General features: G+C 33.7%; 1 protein-coding gene across 2 annotated transcripts in view; it reads left to right on the forward strand.

Annotated features, from left to right (window-relative positions):
• The first annotated feature begins 1,254 nt into the window (after nucleotides 1-1,254).
• The window catches only part of LOC128673815 (uncharacterized), a 30,811-nt gene continuing 10,284 nt past the window's right edge, over nucleotides 1,255-21,781 (forward strand). For both annotated transcript variants that reach the window (XM_053751932.1, XM_053751934.1), the window contains exons 1-32: nucleotides 1,255-1,390; nucleotides 1,918-2,083; nucleotides 2,644-2,893; nucleotides 3,028-3,131; nucleotides 3,428-3,606; nucleotides 5,325-5,394; nucleotides 5,730-5,861; nucleotides 7,845-8,055; nucleotides 8,572-8,750; nucleotides 9,664-9,741; nucleotides 10,128-10,235; nucleotides 10,769-10,910; nucleotides 10,982-11,124; nucleotides 11,516-11,689; nucleotides 12,540-12,767; nucleotides 13,643-13,744; nucleotides 13,903-14,064; nucleotides 14,395-14,496; nucleotides 14,570-14,661; nucleotides 14,814-14,931; nucleotides 15,363-15,482; nucleotides 15,891-15,989; nucleotides 16,463-16,570; nucleotides 17,089-17,184; nucleotides 17,608-17,696; nucleotides 18,846-18,969; nucleotides 19,152-19,346; nucleotides 19,648-19,707; nucleotides 20,030-20,264; nucleotides 20,482-20,535; nucleotides 20,852-21,003; nucleotides 21,497-21,616. In XM_053751932.1, the coding sequence (XP_053607907.1) occupies nucleotides 1,344-1,390; nucleotides 1,918-2,083; nucleotides 2,644-2,893; nucleotides 3,028-3,131; nucleotides 3,428-3,606; nucleotides 5,325-5,394; nucleotides 5,730-5,861; nucleotides 7,845-8,055; nucleotides 8,572-8,750; nucleotides 9,664-9,741; nucleotides 10,128-10,235; nucleotides 10,769-10,910; nucleotides 10,982-11,124; nucleotides 11,516-11,689; nucleotides 12,540-12,767; nucleotides 13,643-13,744; nucleotides 13,903-14,064; nucleotides 14,395-14,496; nucleotides 14,570-14,661; nucleotides 14,814-14,931; nucleotides 15,363-15,482; nucleotides 15,891-15,989; nucleotides 16,463-16,570; nucleotides 17,089-17,184; nucleotides 17,608-17,696; nucleotides 18,846-18,969; nucleotides 19,152-19,346; nucleotides 19,648-19,707; nucleotides 20,030-20,264; nucleotides 20,482-20,535; nucleotides 20,852-21,003; nucleotides 21,497-21,616 (4,239 nt within the window). In that variant the 5' untranslated portion in view covers nucleotides 1,255-1,343. The remainder of the gene's footprint in view (nucleotides 1,391-1,917; nucleotides 2,084-2,643; nucleotides 2,894-3,027; nucleotides 3,132-3,427; nucleotides 3,607-5,324; nucleotides 5,395-5,729; nucleotides 5,862-7,844; nucleotides 8,056-8,571; nucleotides 8,751-9,663; nucleotides 9,742-10,127; nucleotides 10,236-10,768; nucleotides 10,911-10,981; nucleotides 11,125-11,515; nucleotides 11,690-12,539; nucleotides 12,768-13,642; nucleotides 13,745-13,902; nucleotides 14,065-14,394; nucleotides 14,497-14,569; nucleotides 14,662-14,813; nucleotides 14,932-15,362; nucleotides 15,483-15,890; nucleotides 15,990-16,462; nucleotides 16,571-17,088; nucleotides 17,185-17,607; nucleotides 17,697-18,845; nucleotides 18,970-19,151; nucleotides 19,347-19,647; nucleotides 19,708-20,029; nucleotides 20,265-20,481; nucleotides 20,536-20,851; nucleotides 21,004-21,496; nucleotides 21,617-21,781) is intronic.

Consider the following 21,781-nt stretch of genomic DNA (forward strand, 5'->3'; position numbering starts at 1 on the left):
AAATATCCATGCAAAGTGGATGACCACCCGCTGCCCGGCCCGACGTACCTATGAATTATTCTTTCATGTAAGCTTATATGCATATTTGCATATTATGTGAGCGCCGCATGATCTTTGTAGCTTGAAACACGAAATTTTGTCATAGAAGTACTTACCTATCACTAGCAGTTTATAAAGGAATAAATATATATTAGGACAAATCACACAGAATTATATATTATTATGAATAGATTGAATAGAATATACTTATTTATTTTCTTTAACATGGTATGATGATAATCAATTACCGATATTGCTACCAACACTAATAATTACTTTTGCAGATTTTGTTTATAAATGACCCAATGTTTTAAGGAAATGAATCAACATATACATATAGGTGAATTTTTTTCCTGAGTTGTTTGCAAGAAATATCTAATATTTCTATGGTTGTTTGTTTTATAAGTCACAGTCACAGACTAATCTAAATAATATATATTAAATTTAATTTCGAACCATGTCTCTATTTTCAGAAAAGGTTGCGGTGAAGTTTGTTGCACCGCTTTTTCTTCATCTGAGCTCTGGTATTGGTAGTTGGTTAGTTTTTGACGTCAATTTGAGGTCATGTATGACGTTGAATATATAAATTTGAATTTATCGTGAGCATTCTGAGGGTTAGAAAATATTTTCTTCCCTCTCAATCACCAAAATAAGCTCAAATTTTAATGAGTTCGCGAACACAAGAACTTGACAACCCCTCAGTAATGCTTGATAAATAAAAATGCCAATCATCCTCAGGCTGACGCACCCACACACTTGATTTAAATTTCAACCCTTAGCTTTGGTCCCTTCCGCATATGTTAGGATGTCATAATTATTACTACCTTCAAAACAAAGGGTGTAATTTTCGTGTAGGGATGTTACCATGATATGTTAGTACCACAAAAATTATTTATAATGATATCTGGTCCAGTCAAGGAGTCGCTGCTGTCCATTAAATTTGACAAGAAAATTACATTTTGAAACTAATTTCGGATGTTTCCAATTTTGATCACCCAGTCAAGTATTGAATAGATCTGTATTTAGATATTATTTTTATAGATCTTCATGATACCGGGTATGTTTACTCGTATCTATGTCATGATGATGACAGAAATCCTCTATAGGAAGAAAAATCCTATTTCCTAGAAATGAATATTTTGTATATTTTAAGTATTTGTTTTGACTTGTTAGCGACATATTTATAAAACTGATTTATTACAGGTTGGCCATGAATTAAAACGACTGCCACAATGGGAAGTTAAAATGAGAAAATTGTTAGACATTAATTGTTGGTAGTAGAGTACCTAATAGCATACATCACAATGCCAAAGTACGCGAGGAGTGCCAGCATGCCTTCTATAGGCTTCAGGTGAGGGTGTGAAAACTGGGTGTACCTTGATTCTGCTAACATTAAGTTAAAATGGCGTCTCAATAGCAAGCGCGATTTAGATATTAGCGATTATATCCACATCAAGTTAGTTTTAACCAGCACTATGGCTGGCCTAAATTAGATCAACGATAGAGCCCTCTGAGTGGCAATATATTGATCGAAAATATTAGGTAATAAATAGCTCATCCGACTGGTCACATAGAAGAAGAAGAAGAAGCTATTGTACTTATCTCAATTCTCAGGCATGACAGGTATAGGTACCAACAAAGTTTAAAAGTAAAATTATAAATTTGTTTCTTTTGGCATTTCTTCACAGCAGTGGTCGCTCTGCAATGCTAGTTTGTAGTTTTTCGAGCAATACTACATTTTTAAAATTTGATGGAAAAACGCCGATAAAGGACTAATTTATATTTTAATTCATTTAGAAGACACATAAATGGAACACAAATAATAAACATAATAATTAAAATAAGAATTATGACAAAATCTGCAATCCACTATTTTAGCCCGTATTCTGCGACGATGGAACCCCTGGCTCATGCCAGTCGCGTGACTCTTGCTCCAGGTACGAGGAAGTTTAAGAAGAGAAGGAGAGGCGACTTCATTTGGCAAGGCCGATATAAGGCGGTTACTTTCGCCATATTGAATCTTCCTTGGAATGTGTGGTTTCAAGTAAGTCTCACTTTAATCTGCAAAACTCTAGACTCAGAATCATCAAAATACATAATTATTATAGAATTTCCATATCATGTGTGGGTAACTTCTAAATATTTCTAGACAAATAGAAATTAATAAGTATTCAAAAATTAAGCATTATTGATTTTTTTCGTTTTGTAATGTCCACAGATTTTTTTTTCTAAGAAAAATTTTCGCCCTTACCTTTAACTGAATAAATAAAATCTTTAGCATAATATTTGTTTCGGTGGGTACACTGTGTACCGCAAAATTGAGCTATTAAATAATTCTGTAAAATCTAATTCCTTACTAATTAACAATTTAACACTTTTTAAGTGTAGCGTACTCCAGACCATATTGTCATATATCAGCTGTCAAGGGTATGTGTGTGCTTTAATGATCTTGTATACCATCCACGGGGGGACATGGAGTTCTATTTTAGATCCACATAGAGATTGTATGATAAAATCAGTTACACACATTCACGCCTTATTTGAATTTTTTGATATCAGCAGGAAAATATATCTGATACTAACCATACTTTTATCATGTTTCAGACAATACTTCTTACCACTATTATCTACAAGTACGTAGTGAACTTACTACTCGGCTACTATCTTACTAACTCGTCGACGTTTCTACTGGACGTTACATTGCATGTAACTGAAGTGCTATTTGTCGTGGACGTGGTGGTACATTGTCTCCATGCCTACTGGCCTCCGGTCAGATTACATATGAGGATATACATGAGAACTCGACTGGCGCTGATATATGATCTTATCACTCTCATACCGATTTCGACAATATGTGAGTCTATTTTTAATACCTATTAGATCGATTAGAAAAAAGTTACTACATGTACAGTCGAGAACAGATCAACCTATCGCAGATAGGCAAATAAAAATATTTATCCTTATGTACGTGCATATATTTATTTTCAGTTATGTACAAACCAGGCTTTGAGTTAGTCGTGAGGTACGGAAGATGGCTGCCAATGAGTCGCGTTTATAGAATTTTTTCATATTTCAAACAAGCAAATGAAAAGGTTGGTGAAATTCGTAATTTTTTTACTGACGACTTTCAAAGCGCAGGTGAAGAAGAAGCGGCGCAATAAACTTCACCGCAGCCTTTTCGACTAAGGATGCCGAAGACAAAAAAAAAAGAAATCGAACCGTGGGTTAGATACTGGGAGAGCGCTTAGTAGAGAGAGAGAATTTGATTTAACAATATTTCCAGAAACTATTGATCCGAATCGAAAACTTTCTTATGAAGAATTCAGAATTCCGAACCCCACGGCAATAATGCCGCGACACTGTGCGACACACATCTAGTATTTTATAGGTGCAAAACGGTTCAAGAAAACTTCTGTACATGATAGAGAACGTGTTATCCATAATGCTGACCGTACACTTGGGAGCCTGTCTACTGTACCACATACACTCGAAGGCAGACGACAAGGAGAGTTGGTACAAGCTTGGCTACCCCGAATACGTTAACAGTCATAAGATCAAGTTTGATAAGTAAGTAGACAAAAAATTGCCTAAATTATTAGTTGAATTATTCGTTCGACCTTATGAAGGGCACACAATGCGCTGGCCGTAGCAAGCCTTTGGCAAAATAATCTTACTTTACGTTGCAATTAATGGTCGTCCCGACGAATAAGAAGAACCTTAATCGTTTGATTCTCATAACGTCAGGTCTATTAAATTTGTAAGAGAAGTATTACTTTTTTCATTATGAGACATAGTCGTTGTCAGAGAAGCGTAAAAACATTTTTGTTCTTTATTCTCATTTCAATAACATAATAGACAAAACGAGCCCTTGGGTGCCAGATGTTCGGATAATATGATAGTTGCAAATTTTGACTGTGCATGCTAAAAAGCAGGCAGGTTAGGGTAAGAACGAGCTTTAGATATGAAGTTTGAAACATACTTTCTTTGTGAAAGACAGTTTGGACAACATTATTTTTATTGAAACCTTAGCAAAAAAACCATAGTACCTACATGGCACATGATACTGCATTAACAATATTTAAGTTGAGAGCTTTTTTGCTAAACCTGCTACAGAACACATGAAATAAACAAGAAAAAATTCAATAAAAACCATGAGCATAAGACGATTTGAACCCAATAATGTCTGACTGGCACCATCAGGCAGACTCATAATACTCTCTATTATGAGTCCTTTAGGGATATTGTTAATAAATATCAACCTTATTGTAGAGATACAACACAACAAACAGGGTACAAAACAATTGCAAAATTAATTTTATCTAGGTAATAAAACTCTTAATTTCCTCTTTGCTAATACAATAAAGCATTAAATGAATTGTTTGTTTCACAAAATGGGATTATTACTGGAAGTATCGGACAATTTTTTTTGCGAAATGTTTTAATCAATACCTACACCAAATTTCAATCTGAACAAGCTTTTATTCATTTATAAATTTATAACAGTAACAGTTTTTTATATAAATCTTGTTTATAAAACGAAAAATACGACGCAGGTTTTAGTGGTTTGATTTGGACACCTTTGTGTGTACACATCCGGGAATTTATTTCACAAGGGATGAACTGGGCAATCCAGGCAATCCCTCTCCGAAATTCATGGTATTTAGTATTAGCTGTAATCAGGGTATTTACAACAGAAAGGAAATTTAATATTAATACAATATTTTGTTTTTATAAAGGGAATGAATTCAATTGTGAATAAAAAAGTACAAAATTGGATAATCAAAGTTGCGTATATGTAGTGGTTATTACTCTCGTTCGACGATTGGAATTTCTGTGTTCGATTTCTAGTGTGGGCGAATAAGTACTGTTTTCGCAGATATTTTTTCTGGGTGTGTTTAAATATCTATATAGTCGTTTTTTTAATCCATCGGACCCACGATACTAGCTTTGTAATTAGTGTGGGCTGTTGAGTACTTTTCAATTTTTAGATCAAAATAGGAAAATTACATAAACAAATAAGATATGATTTGAAATTGAGACCAGAAGGCGGAACGGAGTACCTAATAAACTACATCTGTATAGTGTCATTTTATGCTACCCGTCGATAGCTTTTTCAACAGTTGCAATAGATAGTGTGATTAAACGGAGAAGTCTTTGCAAAGACTGTAAATTATATTTGATTGTGAATACTATGAATTTAATTTTTAGCAATATATTCGCCTAATTGTATTTCATTAATTGTATTGTTATGCAATAAAGGTTAAATAAATAATAACTTTTTGCAGTTACATTGCTTGTTGGTATTATTGCTCCTGTCGTTTGTTCAATGTTATATTTGGAGATGCATTTCCATTAGTAAGTATTATTTATCATTATAAAACAATATAATTTATACTTAATTGTGTCAGCGAGGCAGTGGATAAATTATACTGTTTTTATTTGTTTTTTTTACACTGAATTTCGTCATGAAGCGACCAGAAACATTTTTTATTATAATGGCGGCTGGTGGCAAATTACTTGTATAATTATATTTTTAGATAGTCTAAAGACAAATATGGGAAATTGAAAAACCCCTTCTTGAAATCCATACATTGAAAGTTAATTTACATTGGTGATGACGATATTTCGCATGTTATTCGACAATAACAATGACTATAATCTTATAAATTTAAAGAAAATGTAATTTCCAGCTCGATGCAGATAAGTGGCTGACGTCTTTCCTGATGATAATCGGGTACGTGGTATTCCGGTTCCAGTACATCGGGATTATGACCTGGGAGTTAGTTCTGGAGAACACGCGCAGATCCTTGTTCATAGATCAGGCAAGTTCTTGACTTATAAGAGCGTCATCCTTTTGCTTCAGCCGTTGTAGATATAGACCATAGCTCTTTAAACATCAAACCATTATTAACACGCAAATTAAATTACGTATTAATAAATGATGTTGCGAAAGTCTATCTGTCTGATGTTGATTTTGATGAAATTTGGGAATAGATTCGCGAATAAAGCTGCGTGCAGGACCATATTGTATAAATGTCGGATAATCCCACTAATATAATAAAGGCAAAAATTTGTGAGTATGTTTGTTCTTCACGATCAAACGGCTGGGCTAATTTTTATGAAATTTGGTATTGAGGTAGCTGATACCTTGGATTATACACATAAGGTACACCTTTTTTCCATATGAATTTGGTCAAAAAGTGTGATAGCCAATGAGACTACTGTGTATAAAATTAAAAAAATATTACAACGAATGTTACCCTAGGTAACACCGCGGGGTGCAGCTAAAACATTTCACAATATTTTATAATAGCGTTATGATGAAACGTTATTGCGAATGATAGGAATTCATTAAAGCAGAATACTAATTTTATACGTAATAGGTTTCGAATACGATTATAAAGTATTGAATTTCATTAATAGCTTTGTTGAATCAAATTTTGTAGAATTGATTGCCAGATTAATGAATAATTAGATACAATATTCAAATTAAATTGGTCGGATGGATAACGACGTGTATTTTTTGTAAATTACAAGCTTTTATTCAATTTGCAATGTACATACCAATGTAAATAATGTAAGTTCGGGTGGAATCTTGTTAGTCAAATGTGAAACAGATATATTTAACCAATTGAGCTGAAATTTACGGTTTACGGACGGACATTATTTTTTTGTCACGCGTTTAATGTCGAATGTCATTTTGGAGAAAACAAATTGAGATTACCATTGGTTAAAAAATGAATATTCAAATATATAAATATTGTTATCTAATTAATATATGTGTACCGCATAATACCAATTTCACCGATTTATTTGACATAGTTTTTTTAGGTACAGACTAGAGCAAATCAAGCCACCCAAATTCGTCGTTAATTCCACTGGATATTTTGTATATATTGCATAATGGGGTTTCTTGATATCCAGTTGACTGTACTAAAAATAGTAAGAAAAGTATGATACCAACACGCTGGGTTTATTAATGTCCAAGAATAATTACAGCCGTTGGAGCTCTCCCATCAAGCCATCTATAAAAGCAATGGCCGCTGCGGTTCTGAGAAAACAAAATTAAAACATGAAAAATGGAAAACACGAGAAGCTTTAAGAAATAAGACGCGTTTTCATCCATTTATAACAGGATAGCTTATGCAAAGGCTGTATTTATTACGATGTTTTATAAGAAAATTGCAAAAACATGAACCAGAGAAAAAGTGCTCTGCAGATATTATTTTTAAATTTTGCATAACTAAACCTCGGATTATATTTCTGTGCCAAAGGTTTCACTAGGAATTAAATATATATATTTATTAAAATAAATATTTACAATGAAACAAAAGCGCACAATCAGTGCAAGTCCAATATGAGTCAGATAAAATTAGAAACTTAGGCTATTTATTTAGTATAGGTACAAGTATGCGACTATTATTCGATAGATTAGCTTTATAATACTATAATATGGAGGACTTCTAGGGCAAATATCACACGTTAATGCTTATATAATCATATATCTTATAGAGTATGTTATTGCTAACATTGGGTGTCAAATTTTATTAAATTTACCTAAATATGGCATAACTTTAACGACATCCTACCGCCATCTAGAGGCTAGTGATATGTTTATCTTCACCGGAAGCACGTATGAAAACTATTACACTTGAGTCAGATTGGTACACAAACTCGGCTCGAGTCATCAAATTCGTACTCCGCACGAAGTGCTTTCTAAATCCGTGGCTCGAGTAGGATTCGAATCTAGGACGTTTCGATTTCAGGCTGACAAAAATATTCTTGTCATTTGTGACTTATTTCAGTACCACCACATGGTAAGCTTCCTCAAACTGCGCAACGCGCCCACGTGGCTGTTGGACCAAGCGAAGGAATATAAGAAACGGCTATGGACGATGAAAGACGGCGTGCTGTCCTGCAATGAACTGCAACGGCTGCCTCTGGCCTTGCAGATGGAGCTCGTGTTTGATATCAACATTGTGCACTTCCATAACTCACTGCTTTTTAGGGAAGCGGGTAATTTTGAAATAAAAAAAATTACATGTCTAGATATCCAAGTATTTATTTCTAATTTTATTTTATTTTAAATAAGAACATTCTCAATATCAGACTTCATTTTTCTTATTTGGACTGTTATGTTGTATACATACTTTCTCCTTAGGTACATAATTAAGAAACAAAGTCCTGTGCCGCGTCTGCCTGTCTGTTCGCGATAAACTCAAAAACTACTGCACGGAATTTCGTTATTAATAGATAGTGTGTTAAGAAAGTGCTGAGGAAGGTGTAGGTGTATAATTCATTATGTTTTTACCCGAGCGAAACCAGAGCTAGAAACTAGCGGTCCAGTAAATAAATATAGAAGTCTGGAAAGCCTTTCACCGTAATCCGTATCGTATTTTTTGCTTTACAGAGGAACAAATATTCATGCAATATACTACTACGTCATTTGTCATTTGCAGATATTCTGGTATCTAGAATTCACAGTTTCCATGTTGCAATTATTTGACTCTGATTTTTGCAAATTTTTGTCAGATGAGGCTTTTCTTCGTCAAATTTCGCTGTTGATGAAACACGAGCTATACCTAGCGGGGCAGTACATTTGGAGCCAGAACGTGGTGAAGATGGGCATGATCTGCATCAAGCGGGGAGTCATCGAGATGCTGTCCGACGAAGACGACGAGAGTCCCATCATTGCATTCAAGGAAGGCACTGTTAGTACAGTTGTTACAAAACACCATATTTTTTTGGAGACATAGTTATTTCCATTCCATCTAATAGGTATTTTAAACATACAAAATATATATTTGTTTATTTTCTAGTAGCTTCTACATTATTTCGTTTAAGTCGATGAATTCTTCAGGACTAATTATAACGTGTAACTTCTGGAGTACATCGAACTAAGGAGTTCCTAGTGACGGGACCTAATAGTTGTGAATTAAGTAAAAAATATTTTTGACTATTTTCAATATTTGAATTATATTTCAATTGAGTTTTAATAATGTAGTATCAAATTAACCATATTAACGTATTTTTGAACCCAGCCTAACATTTTTAATAAAAAGCGTGCAGATGTTGTAGTGAATAAACTACGAACACCTGTGCCGTAAAATTGTTTTTATTGTCTAACTTTATAGTTGAGAGAATCCGCAGTATGGTTATAAAAATTACGATCAATTTCCCTTTCTCATATCATATATCCATAAAATTAGTATTAAATATTGGGATAGAGATACTACTATTTTTAACCCTCGATGCAAAAAGATGGGTGTTATTAAAGCATAAAATATTTTTTTTGCCCCTGCTCTTAAATATTTCTTGCCACCATCACATTTTTATCAATTTCTTTTATTTATTAATGAAAACAGATTATGCTATATACTAGATAATTTATTTTATTAGAAAGTAAGTACTATAGTTTTCTAAGGTGGCAACCCAAATCATTGCCGTATATTATATTACTACACTTTTTATAATCTAAAACTACTTAATTTTAATTCATTTAATCCTTTATCTAGTGTAGCATAATCTCCTATAGTGTAGTAAATGTGATCGTGGTTCTAACTAGTGTGCAGAATCCGTTTCTACAAAATAATTCTGAAATATGAATATTTGCAATGATTTCAGGTACTGGGTGAACTGAGTCTATTCTACTCGATCCCGGCAAAGGTTACCGTGAAGGCGGCTACTTATGTGGAGCTCCAGGCGAGTACCATTACATATATTAAAATCAAACTGGCAAGAGTGAGATTTTTTCGTGAGATGAGTTTTTCAAACCTTTTTGTAAGATCAATACACCAAAGTAACTGTGAAATAAATTCCCTATACTGAGACAAGAAATAACTTTATGAAGTAACTGCAAATTTAATTTTCAATTTACTATTTGTTTTTCTATTATTTAGAAAATAATTTTATATTGAGAGAGATGGCTATCATTTTTCTATATTTTAAAAATAATTTAGCTTCTGGCGCTCAGGTATAAAGGTATGAAGCATTGTTAAAAATTACAAAATTACTTTTTGCGTAAATATAGACGACTATAGAAATAGTTAAATCTTTTCTAAGGAACCTTATGTGAACTATATTTACAGGTATTGCGTCGGACGGATTTCATGCGAGTGGCGGAGGAGCATCCAGTCATGCTGTCCTTTGTGAAAAACAAAATTAAAGAGCGGCTACGGAAATCTAGGCAGAGACAGGTGTGACATAAGTATTAGATACTATATGAGTCGATTTGATCAAATTTATTACAAATTACATAGGGTCTGACCACTATATTTCTTTTATCTATGGGTCTGACCATGTCGCAGGAAGGGCAATCTCAAAAAATGCTGTCTTGAGCCAAAGATGATATTATACGTGTCAATATGTGTGAAGTGAGGAAGAAAAAGTTCTGATGAGTTATATACAATAAAATAGAAGATCCTCTATAATTAATATTAATTGACATCTATATTATTTTGTGATTTTATAACAACTCGCTTCTTGCTACTAACTTTGCTTTAATTTGTCGACTGTAAAATTTTGTTCGGTTTAAGTTTGCTATTATATTTTTACATAGGACACCTACTTACTTATGTAGATTTTTAGAACTCTTTACTTAAAATGTAGACGTGAAAGAATATATGAATGGATCCAAAAGGATCCATTCAAATGTTTTGATTATGTAGGATTATTTTTTACAGTGTAATTTTAGCTAGATTTGCATATTAATTCAAGACTGAATTTCCAGGAAGCGATAGAGGAATACGACAAAGGCGATTCAAGACTAATTCGAACTCGTTACAGACCTATGAAAGTGCTTAAAGACAATTTAGCTGGTATCGAAGAGGAAGACCCCACATTTGTAGACGATTCTCACATGTATTACAAAGGTGCCAAAGTTCATTATTGCATGTTAGCGTATCGGTCTGTAACCGATATCAATTTGTTTAATTTGTTATAGATGAGAATAATGAGCGACAGCCGAAATTTACAACGGAATATCTGGAATTGTATCAAATGTCAAATAAAGTTACAACTATCGATTCTCCCAAAATATGCCTAAGGTCGAATTTTCCTTGGATACTGCAGCCAAACACAGCTTTCGTATGTATTATATTTATGATTTTGCTAGATATTGCTCGTGGTATCGCCCTAGCGAATTTTCCACGAAAGCAATATTGTTTCAGGGATAAAAGGTATATTCAAAATCTCAAAAAGATATGTATAATATATATATATATATATATATATATATATATATATATATTATACATATCTTTTTGAGATATATATATATATATATATATATATATATATACACATATATAATTCTTCCATGCTGGTCTGGAAGAGCGTCTTCTTATCCAAGAACCATAATTTTGATATTATTCTCATAGGCGATCTTAAAGCTAAATGTAGCCATCGAGTTTCGCAAGTGTTAACTTTTTTAGAGACAAAGACGTGATACTACATTCTATCTGTATGTATGTTACAGACTCACATGTTTGACGTAGCGCATTTCCTGATGGTACTGTATCTGTGTGGGTTGTCGCCCTACTACGCCTTACAGACACACAAAACGGACTTCGAAATTGCCTTTAGCACACTCGTGGTGGCTGGACTGCTTTTGAATATCTACATTCAGCTTACTACGGCTATTATTGAGAAGGTTTGTGAGCTGTAGTACTGTCAAGCACAATATCTACATAGGTACCCAAAATCATTGCAAATGCGACTTTATTACATCGCGTATATGCGGGGTAACTTGCGATTGGAATAGAGGCTAATTTTTCATTGATTTTGGTGGTCGGACGGTTCAGACTTGTAGTTCGCAAGAATGTTATTATATCCTTCATCAAGGATTTACTATTTCGATAGTTATTCGTAAAATATAATAAGTTATCTATTTAGAACCTTTTTTAATGAAATTTCGCTAAACGCAAGATCCTTTTTTGCCAATTTGTCCACCAACCTAAAAAGCTTGTCGATTTCTTTATATATAGAAAATTGTTAATGAAATGGACAACAACAAATTTTGCGTAAATTTTAATATTATATTGTCAGTTAGTAATGCAGTAGTTAGTATCAACAAGTCGTAACATAAATCTTAGTTATGAACAAGCCGAGACCGCGTTAAGAAAAATGTCCCGCGTCAATTATGTAGAATTAAATTAGGTTATCGCAGACGTGGTTTGATGGTTCCATTCCTGTAATAAAGAACCCATAAATTATTATTTTGTATCTTCTTCAATTTTTTTTTTGTAATGGTAGAAATGCCTCTCCTTTTGTTACCACTTCCGATTTCTAATTCCAACAAAGAAGCGTTTTTAAGACATACGCAAGAGGTCATTGGTATTTTACATATGTTTCTCAATATGTTGCGTTTAATTACATATGTTTCTCAAACATAACAAAATAATCAATAACAGATTGGCACATGTTGTTGTCAGCGACTGTAGCGCCTCACCTGTGGTATTTCTTTCGCAGCATGGACTATATAGTAGATATCAATTTTGTAGAATGTCAGAAAAGAAACAGTGCAAGAGATAGCAGAAGTGAAGATGTCGTCAGTAGGCTTCTACCTGGACATTCTGTCGGTGTTTCCCCTGTACATCTTCTCGGACACTTTCGACCCGACACACAAGTCCGTCATCGGCCAGGTGGTCAAGCTGTTCCCGATGCTCCAGGTCTGGCACATCTGGGACTACTGCAGCAGGTGGATGCAGAACTTTAGTGCTAACCTCAAGGTGAATAGTGAATATTTTAAACTAAAACGATATGACAGTACACTGCAACCTGTGTGTAATTTTGAACATTTGAGTTTGGCAATTCTTTTTTTTTTAAAGCTTGTCCGGACAAAACTACAAACAAATAATTTTCACAGTTTGTTACGAGACGTTTGGCTAAAAATAATTTGAATGTTTATAGTTGAAAAAGATGAATTCAATTTTTAATAATAAAGCAGGTCAAATCTAACTCGAGTTTCTCATCAAAGTTGACTGTCTTAATTGAATTAAGTTGATTTTGACGAAAATGTAATTTTTCATAACTACTTATATATGAGCTGAATGTAGCTGAGAACTATATTATGAGCAACATAAATGTAGTATTAGACTTTCGTAATGAATCTACCTCTTACATGATAGTACGGTCATAGCATTCAACAGGTGCTGGTAATTTAATCAGGTTTCCTAACGCTGATCGTCCTGATTCCTATCTCCTATCTCAGAGATTATGTAGGTCATCCCAAATTGAGTCGGCTTTGTCCTTTAGCCATCGATTAATTACGAAGGCGTATCAACGTCCTTCAGCAAGGAATACTTATACTTATCATATTTCTGAAGCTATTTTTAGAAGACAATAACCTCGACGTTTCTCCGCTAATTAGGATCTCGATTGAATTGTTTGTCATATTTATTTCACAAACTGGACTGGAATTTTCCTACAAGAAGAATTACCTACTTTCCGAATATTTATTACTATATTTAGTGACTTTTGACAGCTTCATTTATTATGATTGAAATTCATGTGCGAATACAAACTGGAATTTACGTGGAAAATAAATTACTAAAGCCGTAATAGCCGCAGAAATATTTTATTTGGTGTAATTGATTGATTTCAGCTCCTAGTGTTGGTCAAGCACACTCTACTGGTAGTTATTTGCTGTTATTGGTCTGGATGTTTGCTATATTTGTATGCTTGTCCAAGAAGGTTGTGCTTTGAGGTTAGTGGAAATATGTTTTAGTTAAATATAATATGCGACTTAGGTCTACTTAACCGCTAGGACCCTCCGACGCAGATGAGAGAAGGGGAGATCTATTTACATTGTCTTAATTGCATCTTAGTTTCTTAAATAAATTCTTGAATCTTCCACGGTTATAGAAATCCTGGATGTCGCAGCTGATTTACTGGGAAACGAAAGTTTTCATGACGACGAATGCTCGCCACGAGCGCCCATTTGTATCAGCATTTGCGTTCGGGTCGTCTGTATTCACCCTCACTGGCTCATCAGACTTAGCGCCAGGGGTCCGAGATTTACTTGTGGTATGTTCACATTTTATAGTATTATTATGACATAGGGTGAATATTATGAGTATTATGTATCTCCTTTTATAAATTCACGGCACTAAGTCCGGTCCTTTGAGAGGCTTGCGTGGGGATATGGATCCAAGACGTAGAGGCCCTTTGGAGAGCTTTGATGTTGTGTAGGTCTCCCGCCAAAACCCGCTCGCGGATATACCAATAAAATGATATGCCCATGAGCAGGTCTCGGCGGGAGTGTGAACTATTGTTAATATTATGTTTATTTTGGACTAATACGAAAATTTAAAAAACATAATTTGCGAAGTCTTAAATATATGTTTTTATCTGCAGGTGGTTTGTATTTTTACTATTGGAGGATTTCTCTACTGCTTTTATACTGCCAAAATTTGTAGCATTTACGTGCTTGAGACCAGAAGGAAGTTAAAATTTAAGGTAATTATGCTACTGCTCAAATATATAAATATTATTGAACAGGGACTCTTTATTAGACAAATATTATTTTCAGGGATGTATGACAGAGCTGTTCTACTTCCTATCGGTGAACCGTGTTAGTGGGAAAATAAAGTCAAGAGTTAAAAAGTTTTTCTGCGTTCAATGGTACTAATATCTATTTTATTTATTACATAAATCTAAATATGACTTTGGACAATATTTTTTAATAAATAACATAAATTAATGTGTTAACATAAATTAGTGTATATGTATGTATGTATATAGAACACAGTATAGAACTTCCATTATTTGAACAGGTACTACAACAACTCAGTGTCCACAAAAGAGATTTTCCAAGACATGTCAACGAATATTCAGCAAGAGGTCCTCTCCGTGGAAATGGTGGAGACTTTACTGTTTTGCCCCATCTTCCAGGTTCTGATATTTTATTCTATTGCGTCCTTAGTATTTTTCGGTATTCCTAAAAAACGAAAGACGCAATACGCACGTAAGCCTGAGGTGCATTTATTAGGGTGGGTGGGCTTAGGTGCATTTATTAGGGTGGGTTGTTCCGGTTGACGTTAACTTTAACGTGTGCAGTAAAATGCAAAGTACGCACTTTTGTATAAATGTCACCGGCGCACCGGTTAAATCAACGACCAATTTGAAGGTGCAACTAACCTAACTAAGTGATGCGTCAATTTAACGAATATTGTGGCGACAACGAACGATGAATGAGACATAATGATGGAGCACTATTGTATAAAATTAACCAATATTGAAATTATCGCTCTTTATCATAGTTATTAATATAAATATAGGAAGTAGCGCATTCATTTGACCAAAAATAATAAACATTTTTGCAGGGTTGCAACCGTGACTTTCTGCAGACCGTGACGGCCAGCTCCAGGACTATAGTGCTGCCTGACAACGAAGTGGTCCAGCATGCTGCCGATATAGGACGCGATATGTACATCTTACAAAAGGTAGGCCTACAACGATGGAGGTTCCATCAACAGCTTCCACCGGTTTAAACGGTTAAATGCCTAGTATGATCTGGAATTCTTAGTTGATATTGTGTGTATGTTTGAAAATAGATAATAAATATTACCAGGTTACCTTATGGTAACCGTTGATAAAAAATATATAGAAATTTAAAAACGTGAATGTTCTTATTATATAGTACTGTCGGTATTTCCTGGTAAATGACGAGTCAGGTTCTATTAGTTACTCAAGGTATATTACAAATATTACTTCATCATCTGATTCTTTGTATTTTTTGGTTGGCCTTTTAGTAGTTAGGATACACTAAAATTGTTTTAATTTTATCAAATTTTTTTACCAAAAATAAGATCCCTGCAGGCAAATTTCAGCAACTTGTTTGTTCTATACAGGGTCATTGTAACCTCCTCAATCACAACGCCAAAGTGGAGAGGTCGATAGGACCCGGCAATCACTTCGGAGCCATTGAAATGCTGTTTGGTTTGCCAAAGGTAAGTTCAATAATTTTAGTTTCTATATGATTACCAATACTTTTTCTGACATAATTTATAATTCGTTTACTTTGTTGCTTTTCTGTTTCTATAGTATTCACGGAGGTAACAAATATTTCAATTCGAATTTTTATATTATGTACCTAGTTGTAATAAGCAACATAAAGGTAAGTGTATGCAAAATGTGTACCTATGTGTAAAGAGAACAATACCTATATTTTCTAACACGAAATTTAGTATAAATGATATCTCTTCACATTTTCCGGTATGCGTTTATTTTGACGATTTCAAATTTGGAATCGTCAAGATCATCATGAAGAGTCAAGAACGTCATCTATAGATATTTCACTTCAGGCATGTCATATTCTAAAGCGCAGGAAGATAGATAATAGATCAGATAGAAATATCTTACATTCAAACACAAGACTATTATTATATGAGAAACAGAAATAAGACGAAATTTAATTTCGCAGGTGTACACAGTGATGACAACGACAAACTGCATATTACTGCATGTAGAATACAGAACACTGGTGCAGTGTTGGGGCACATTCCCTGATATTAGTCATCCCATTATCACGGTGATTCATGCATTTAATATCAGTGCGACGGCTCTAATGCACACTGCAACTTATATTAAAATAGAAATGATAAGTTGCGCGCGGAGACTTATGTTTATTCTAGGGAGGGAAATAGTCCGAAAGAACCACATAGTAGTTCGTTCTTTTAGGCTATTTTATGATTTCCAACATTAGTTTTGTTTTATGTATGAGCTGCCGCTTTGAGGACGTTATTCTGTTTGAAGCGGTTTCATTTCTTGAAACTTGGGAGTTAATGCTCATATCTTCTTCAGTTTTATGATTACGATCCTTATAAATTTGAAATTTGCTAGCCCTTATTCAAGAACTAAGGGACATCCCGTCTGTCAAAGAATTTTGGAAATCGGTTGATTACCTAGTGCCGATGTCGGAACTTACAAACATTTCTTCTTTGTAACATTTCTGTAAATAAGAACTTATAGCTTTTAGTATGTATAAACAAACCATAAAGTAATATTGTGGAATTAATAATTAATTTTCATAATATTTGATGATCGTAGGTGATCGAAGACCCTGAGATATTGGAAAAAGCTAAATGTTACGAGGAGGCCAAGCCGCTGACCGGCAAGCTGGACTCGAAAACAAACAGAATTGCGGTAATATAAGGAGACATAATTAATACGTAGTTCGTTGTCTAAGTATAATATTGTTTTGTATCCTGTTGTTAAGTGCTGTTTCTTCTTGGAACTTAGCTATCACCCAACCTCAACGACATTTTTACATTCACAGAAATTATAAGACTACTTACTTCCTTTTTTACGATTTATTAGATAAATTACTTCCTTCATAAAGCTGAGTAATTAAACTTTAATTCATTGCTTAATTGCATTATGTCTCTGTGTAATCCATTGCGTACAAGCATCATCCCGTAAAACTGCTACCGTGGAAAAGTCACCACAAAAAGTAAACAATGTGCTTGCAAATTTTATTGTAATCCGTCCAATGGCCGAATAACCTTCATACGAGTATTTTTGCATTTGTAAATACTTACATTTGATGTAATGGGCCTTTTGTTGTAGCAAGAGATAAAGGAAAGTTTCGTGGTGATGACCGACCGAGCTGAGCGCGCGAAGTTCATGAAGGTCTTCGATTGTTTAGGCATTATGAGGTGAGTCTTGTGCTATACATACAACCGGTAATTGTAGAAATCTCTGGCGGAGCCCTATGCTGAAGTGTAAGTCAATTAAATACCTAAATCGTAGGGCCGTGTACATAGACAGGGTTTCATTTACCAAATTGAAATTTAACATAATAATGATTATATTCAGGAAATATATATATATATATATATATATATATATATATATATATATATATATATATATATATATATATATATATATATTTAAATACTTAATATAAATTAACTAATTACAAGGACATAATTTTTAATACAAAATTATTCAATGTACAAATTTAATTATCAATAACGGCTATTTATTTTTTTATTTATTTTAGTACCTATATAATATTTTTAAACTTGAAATATATTTATATAATTGCGATAGTGATGAAATGGAAAAGAAGCATCTGACATATTTACAAATTGAATTAAATATAGTATACATTCAAATTACCTAAAGACTTACTTACACTTCTTACGTACAAAAGTGTATTTATATTAAAAAAAACCTTTATCGTTCAGTATCGTAGGTACTTACGTGATTATATCCCCAAGATAATTTTACTTAGGATTTCGGATTCGGTAATTGAGTTGTCAGAATATTAGCCCATAATGGATGGGAACCACGTTAACCATTACGTAAAAGAAAATTGGATATAAGAAAATTCGCTTAGATGGTCATAAATTGTAAAGTTGACGCCCTTTTTCTTTCACTTCCCGGTTTTCCATTTATTTTTAAGCCGAATTTGCTTCTAAAATACGTAGGACTTATTTTTCTTTTTTGTCGATCTATGGTAGGACGAGCACTTAGTTTGATGGCGGATCGCGAATAAGTATAAATAGAAACTTCTAGAATAACTAGTTAGAAAAGAACATAAAGTATCATTGAAAATTAGCAAACTGAATGCAAGCAAGATCAATCTTTTTATAAAACCTGAAAATATGTTTTTAAAACCAACCGCCATATAAACATACAACTAAAAATAAAAATAACATAGAACATCGTAATGAAGTTATCTCGAATGCTTTAAATTTTTGGAAAAAACTAAATTCCAAATGAACTTAGTTTTTTCCAAATGTTGAATTAATTCATTTAATCTGTATACTAAAAAGATAACATTGAACTCATTTCAGATTTCTCAAATACTTGTTCATACCTGGTTGCATCACGCCGCACGGTATATTCCTCAAGACTTGGTGCGCCTTGCGCTTTCTGATCGCCTGGTACTATGTTACTGTAATACCTTACAATATGGCTGTAAGTAATTTGTCTAAAAAATGTGTTTCATTTTGACACTTTATTGTTTTATGTAAGATAAGCATAAATTTTATAAATGCATTTTTTGGAGGTAGTCAATGACAAACGAATTAAAATTTTACGGGTTTATTTTACAGACGGCCATAAGCTTTCAGGATAAGATATGTTCCATTTAATTTCAGACCAAACAACATATGCATCAAGGCATATTCTACTACGCTGATATATTCTTATACGTCGACGTCATAGTGATGGCATACGTCGCTTACTACAACGAGAATTCTATATTGGTCACTCATCCTCTACTAACGGTCTCCCGATATTTGAAACACGCTTTTTTACTGGACGCTATCAGCATTTTTCCGTTTGAACAATTGGTAACGGTTTTTTTATTTCCGAACTGAAACTCAACGGCACTTTTCTATTCGCTTCATGTATTCCGCAGTACTTTTATTTCTGCTCCTTTGTAAAATGGAATATGTTTTGCATTTTACCTGGTGATATAAATGTTACAGTAAAAGCTTACGCTAGTGAAAATCTTGAAAGTAGTTGCTTTTCTCAGGGTTTTCGGGGAATTTCTAGAATTTACATTAATTGTGTGGCTTTTATTGTGGCACATTATGAATAGAATATTGTGTGAGAATTGGCATTTGTTAAACAATTATGTAAATCTTTCAGGTACGAATAGTAAATGAAAACAACAATTTAGATATGTTTAGACTAAACAGAATGCTGTTGGTAAGTTTTACATCAATATCCGTCATGATCAATGTCTTAAATAAACAGTTGTCTGTAAATTAATCTATTGTGCAACTTAATCGTTGTTTCATTGCGTGATTGGCTGGTGAAAAATAAAAAGTTTGTAAAATATTCTGTACCTCTGTCCTCTGCGTAAACTTAGCAGTGGGCAGAAACAACCGCCGCGTTTATTACAAGTTTCTTTTGAAACCTATCACATACATCACTCTCTCACAATACAGTGCTCATAATTAATTACGTTGTATGATTTAACTTTATGTGAAGAGAAATTAACCTTTATTTTTTTATTATCTCTTTTTAGCTAACAAGAATAACCGGGGCTTTCTCATATTTGGAAAGCGATATAATGCAAGTGAACTTCATAGTGATCCTGCTAAAGTTCCTGCCCATAGCCATAACATTTGTGAACATCGCCACTGCGTGTCTATTCGTCAACTCTTGTTCAGACACCTACTTGCCCAAGAATGCCACCTCCAGCTACATCCTCGTCGAGTGCACCAGGGTGCTTAGTGTCTCCAACAGGCCTGACAGAAAATGTTAGTATCTTATACAAAATATTAGTACCAAATTCAAAATTGGATGATGGTAATACCTTACAAGAAAAAGTAAGGTTCGTCTCATGAAGTGTCAAAAATTGAGATCCATAAAATTGAGATTGATTAATTATTCTCAATATTTGAAAATTTAAAAATATATATCTGTTAAAATGGAATATCTGTTAAAACTTTAATAGATTTGGTTTTTCGCTTGCAGATGCAGTAACTGAATATGCGTACACATTTTTCTGGGCTTTCGAAATATTTGTTGGTAATTATATTATATAATATCATTTTTAAAATGAGTGAGCTCAATGTGTTTTTATTTAACTAGTACGCATGGAAATTATTTCTATATTAATGTTATAAATTAGGGCTAACAAAAGCCGTATATTAATATTGCATTTGGACATTATTTATCAATGTTTGAATTTGCAATTGTCTGACAATGAAGGCTGACCGTGTGAAGAGAAAAAAGAAAGTAAGAAAAGCGAACCCTGAGCTTTGCTTTCTGGCCAAGGATGAACCGTGAAATCGCTCATATGAGAGATGGCGTGAATTTGTTCCTAAATTATTAATATTTTCAGCCTGTGGTTGTACTCCAGTGAACGTGTCTAACAATGTGGAGATATGGCTCACAATAGTCCTGCAGATTGTGGGCTCACTGTATTTCGCGTTCATGTTTGCGTATGTGTCTTCTACTCGTACGGCCTCCACTCACGCCTTGTTGAAACATTCTGTAAGTTGTATAATTTGAGAAATTGTTGCTATGTTGATTCACTATCGCGCTAGATATGATGACTTATATTTTGTCAACCATACATCAAGTTAACTTTATGCGATTTGGCAATGAATTTGGGTAGGTTAATTTGCGGTCGACTGTACATCTCTGAGTTTAAAAAAAATAGCAGTATCCTTCACTAATGAAACCATTACAAGGCTTTAAATATCGATCCGGAACTAAAAATATTTGCAAAATAGAACAATATTTAGATAACAAATATTAGTTCTTTCTTCAAGTATCCTATAATAATCTGCCAGCATTCATGGCTTTTATGTTCATAACAATTCCTGATAAACAACGCATTACCGCAATACGAACACGTAAATGGATACTAAAACCCAACTTCAACATGTGAATCACCTCCGGCAAAACTGGAAAAGTTTACCCATTGGAAATATCGCAAACTATAATTAGACGAGTTTTAATGAAGCTTCCGTGTGGTTCGTAGGAAAAAACAAAAGACCTGGCGAACTTTCTGTACCAAGCGAATGTGGACCCGAACTTGACTGCCAGAACTCTGAAATATTTCGAATACGTGTGGAAACGGACCAACGGCAGCAACGCACAGGTTTGCTTGTTTGAATAACTTTTCAGAGCTCTTTTTTACTTTTTTTCTCTTTTTATTCGGTAGACTTTAATCCAACTATATTATTTCAGAGCGCATAGACTTTACTTAAAAATAACATTTTCGGTACTAGAAGCGCTTTGCTATTTTATTATTCGAAAGCATACG

This window comes from Plodia interpunctella, chromosome 11, assembly GCF_027563975.2.
Source record: "Plodia interpunctella isolate USDA-ARS_2022_Savannah chromosome 11, ilPloInte3.2, whole genome shotgun sequence".
NCBI lineage: Eukaryota > Metazoa > Arthropoda > Insecta > Lepidoptera > Pyralidae > Plodia > Plodia interpunctella.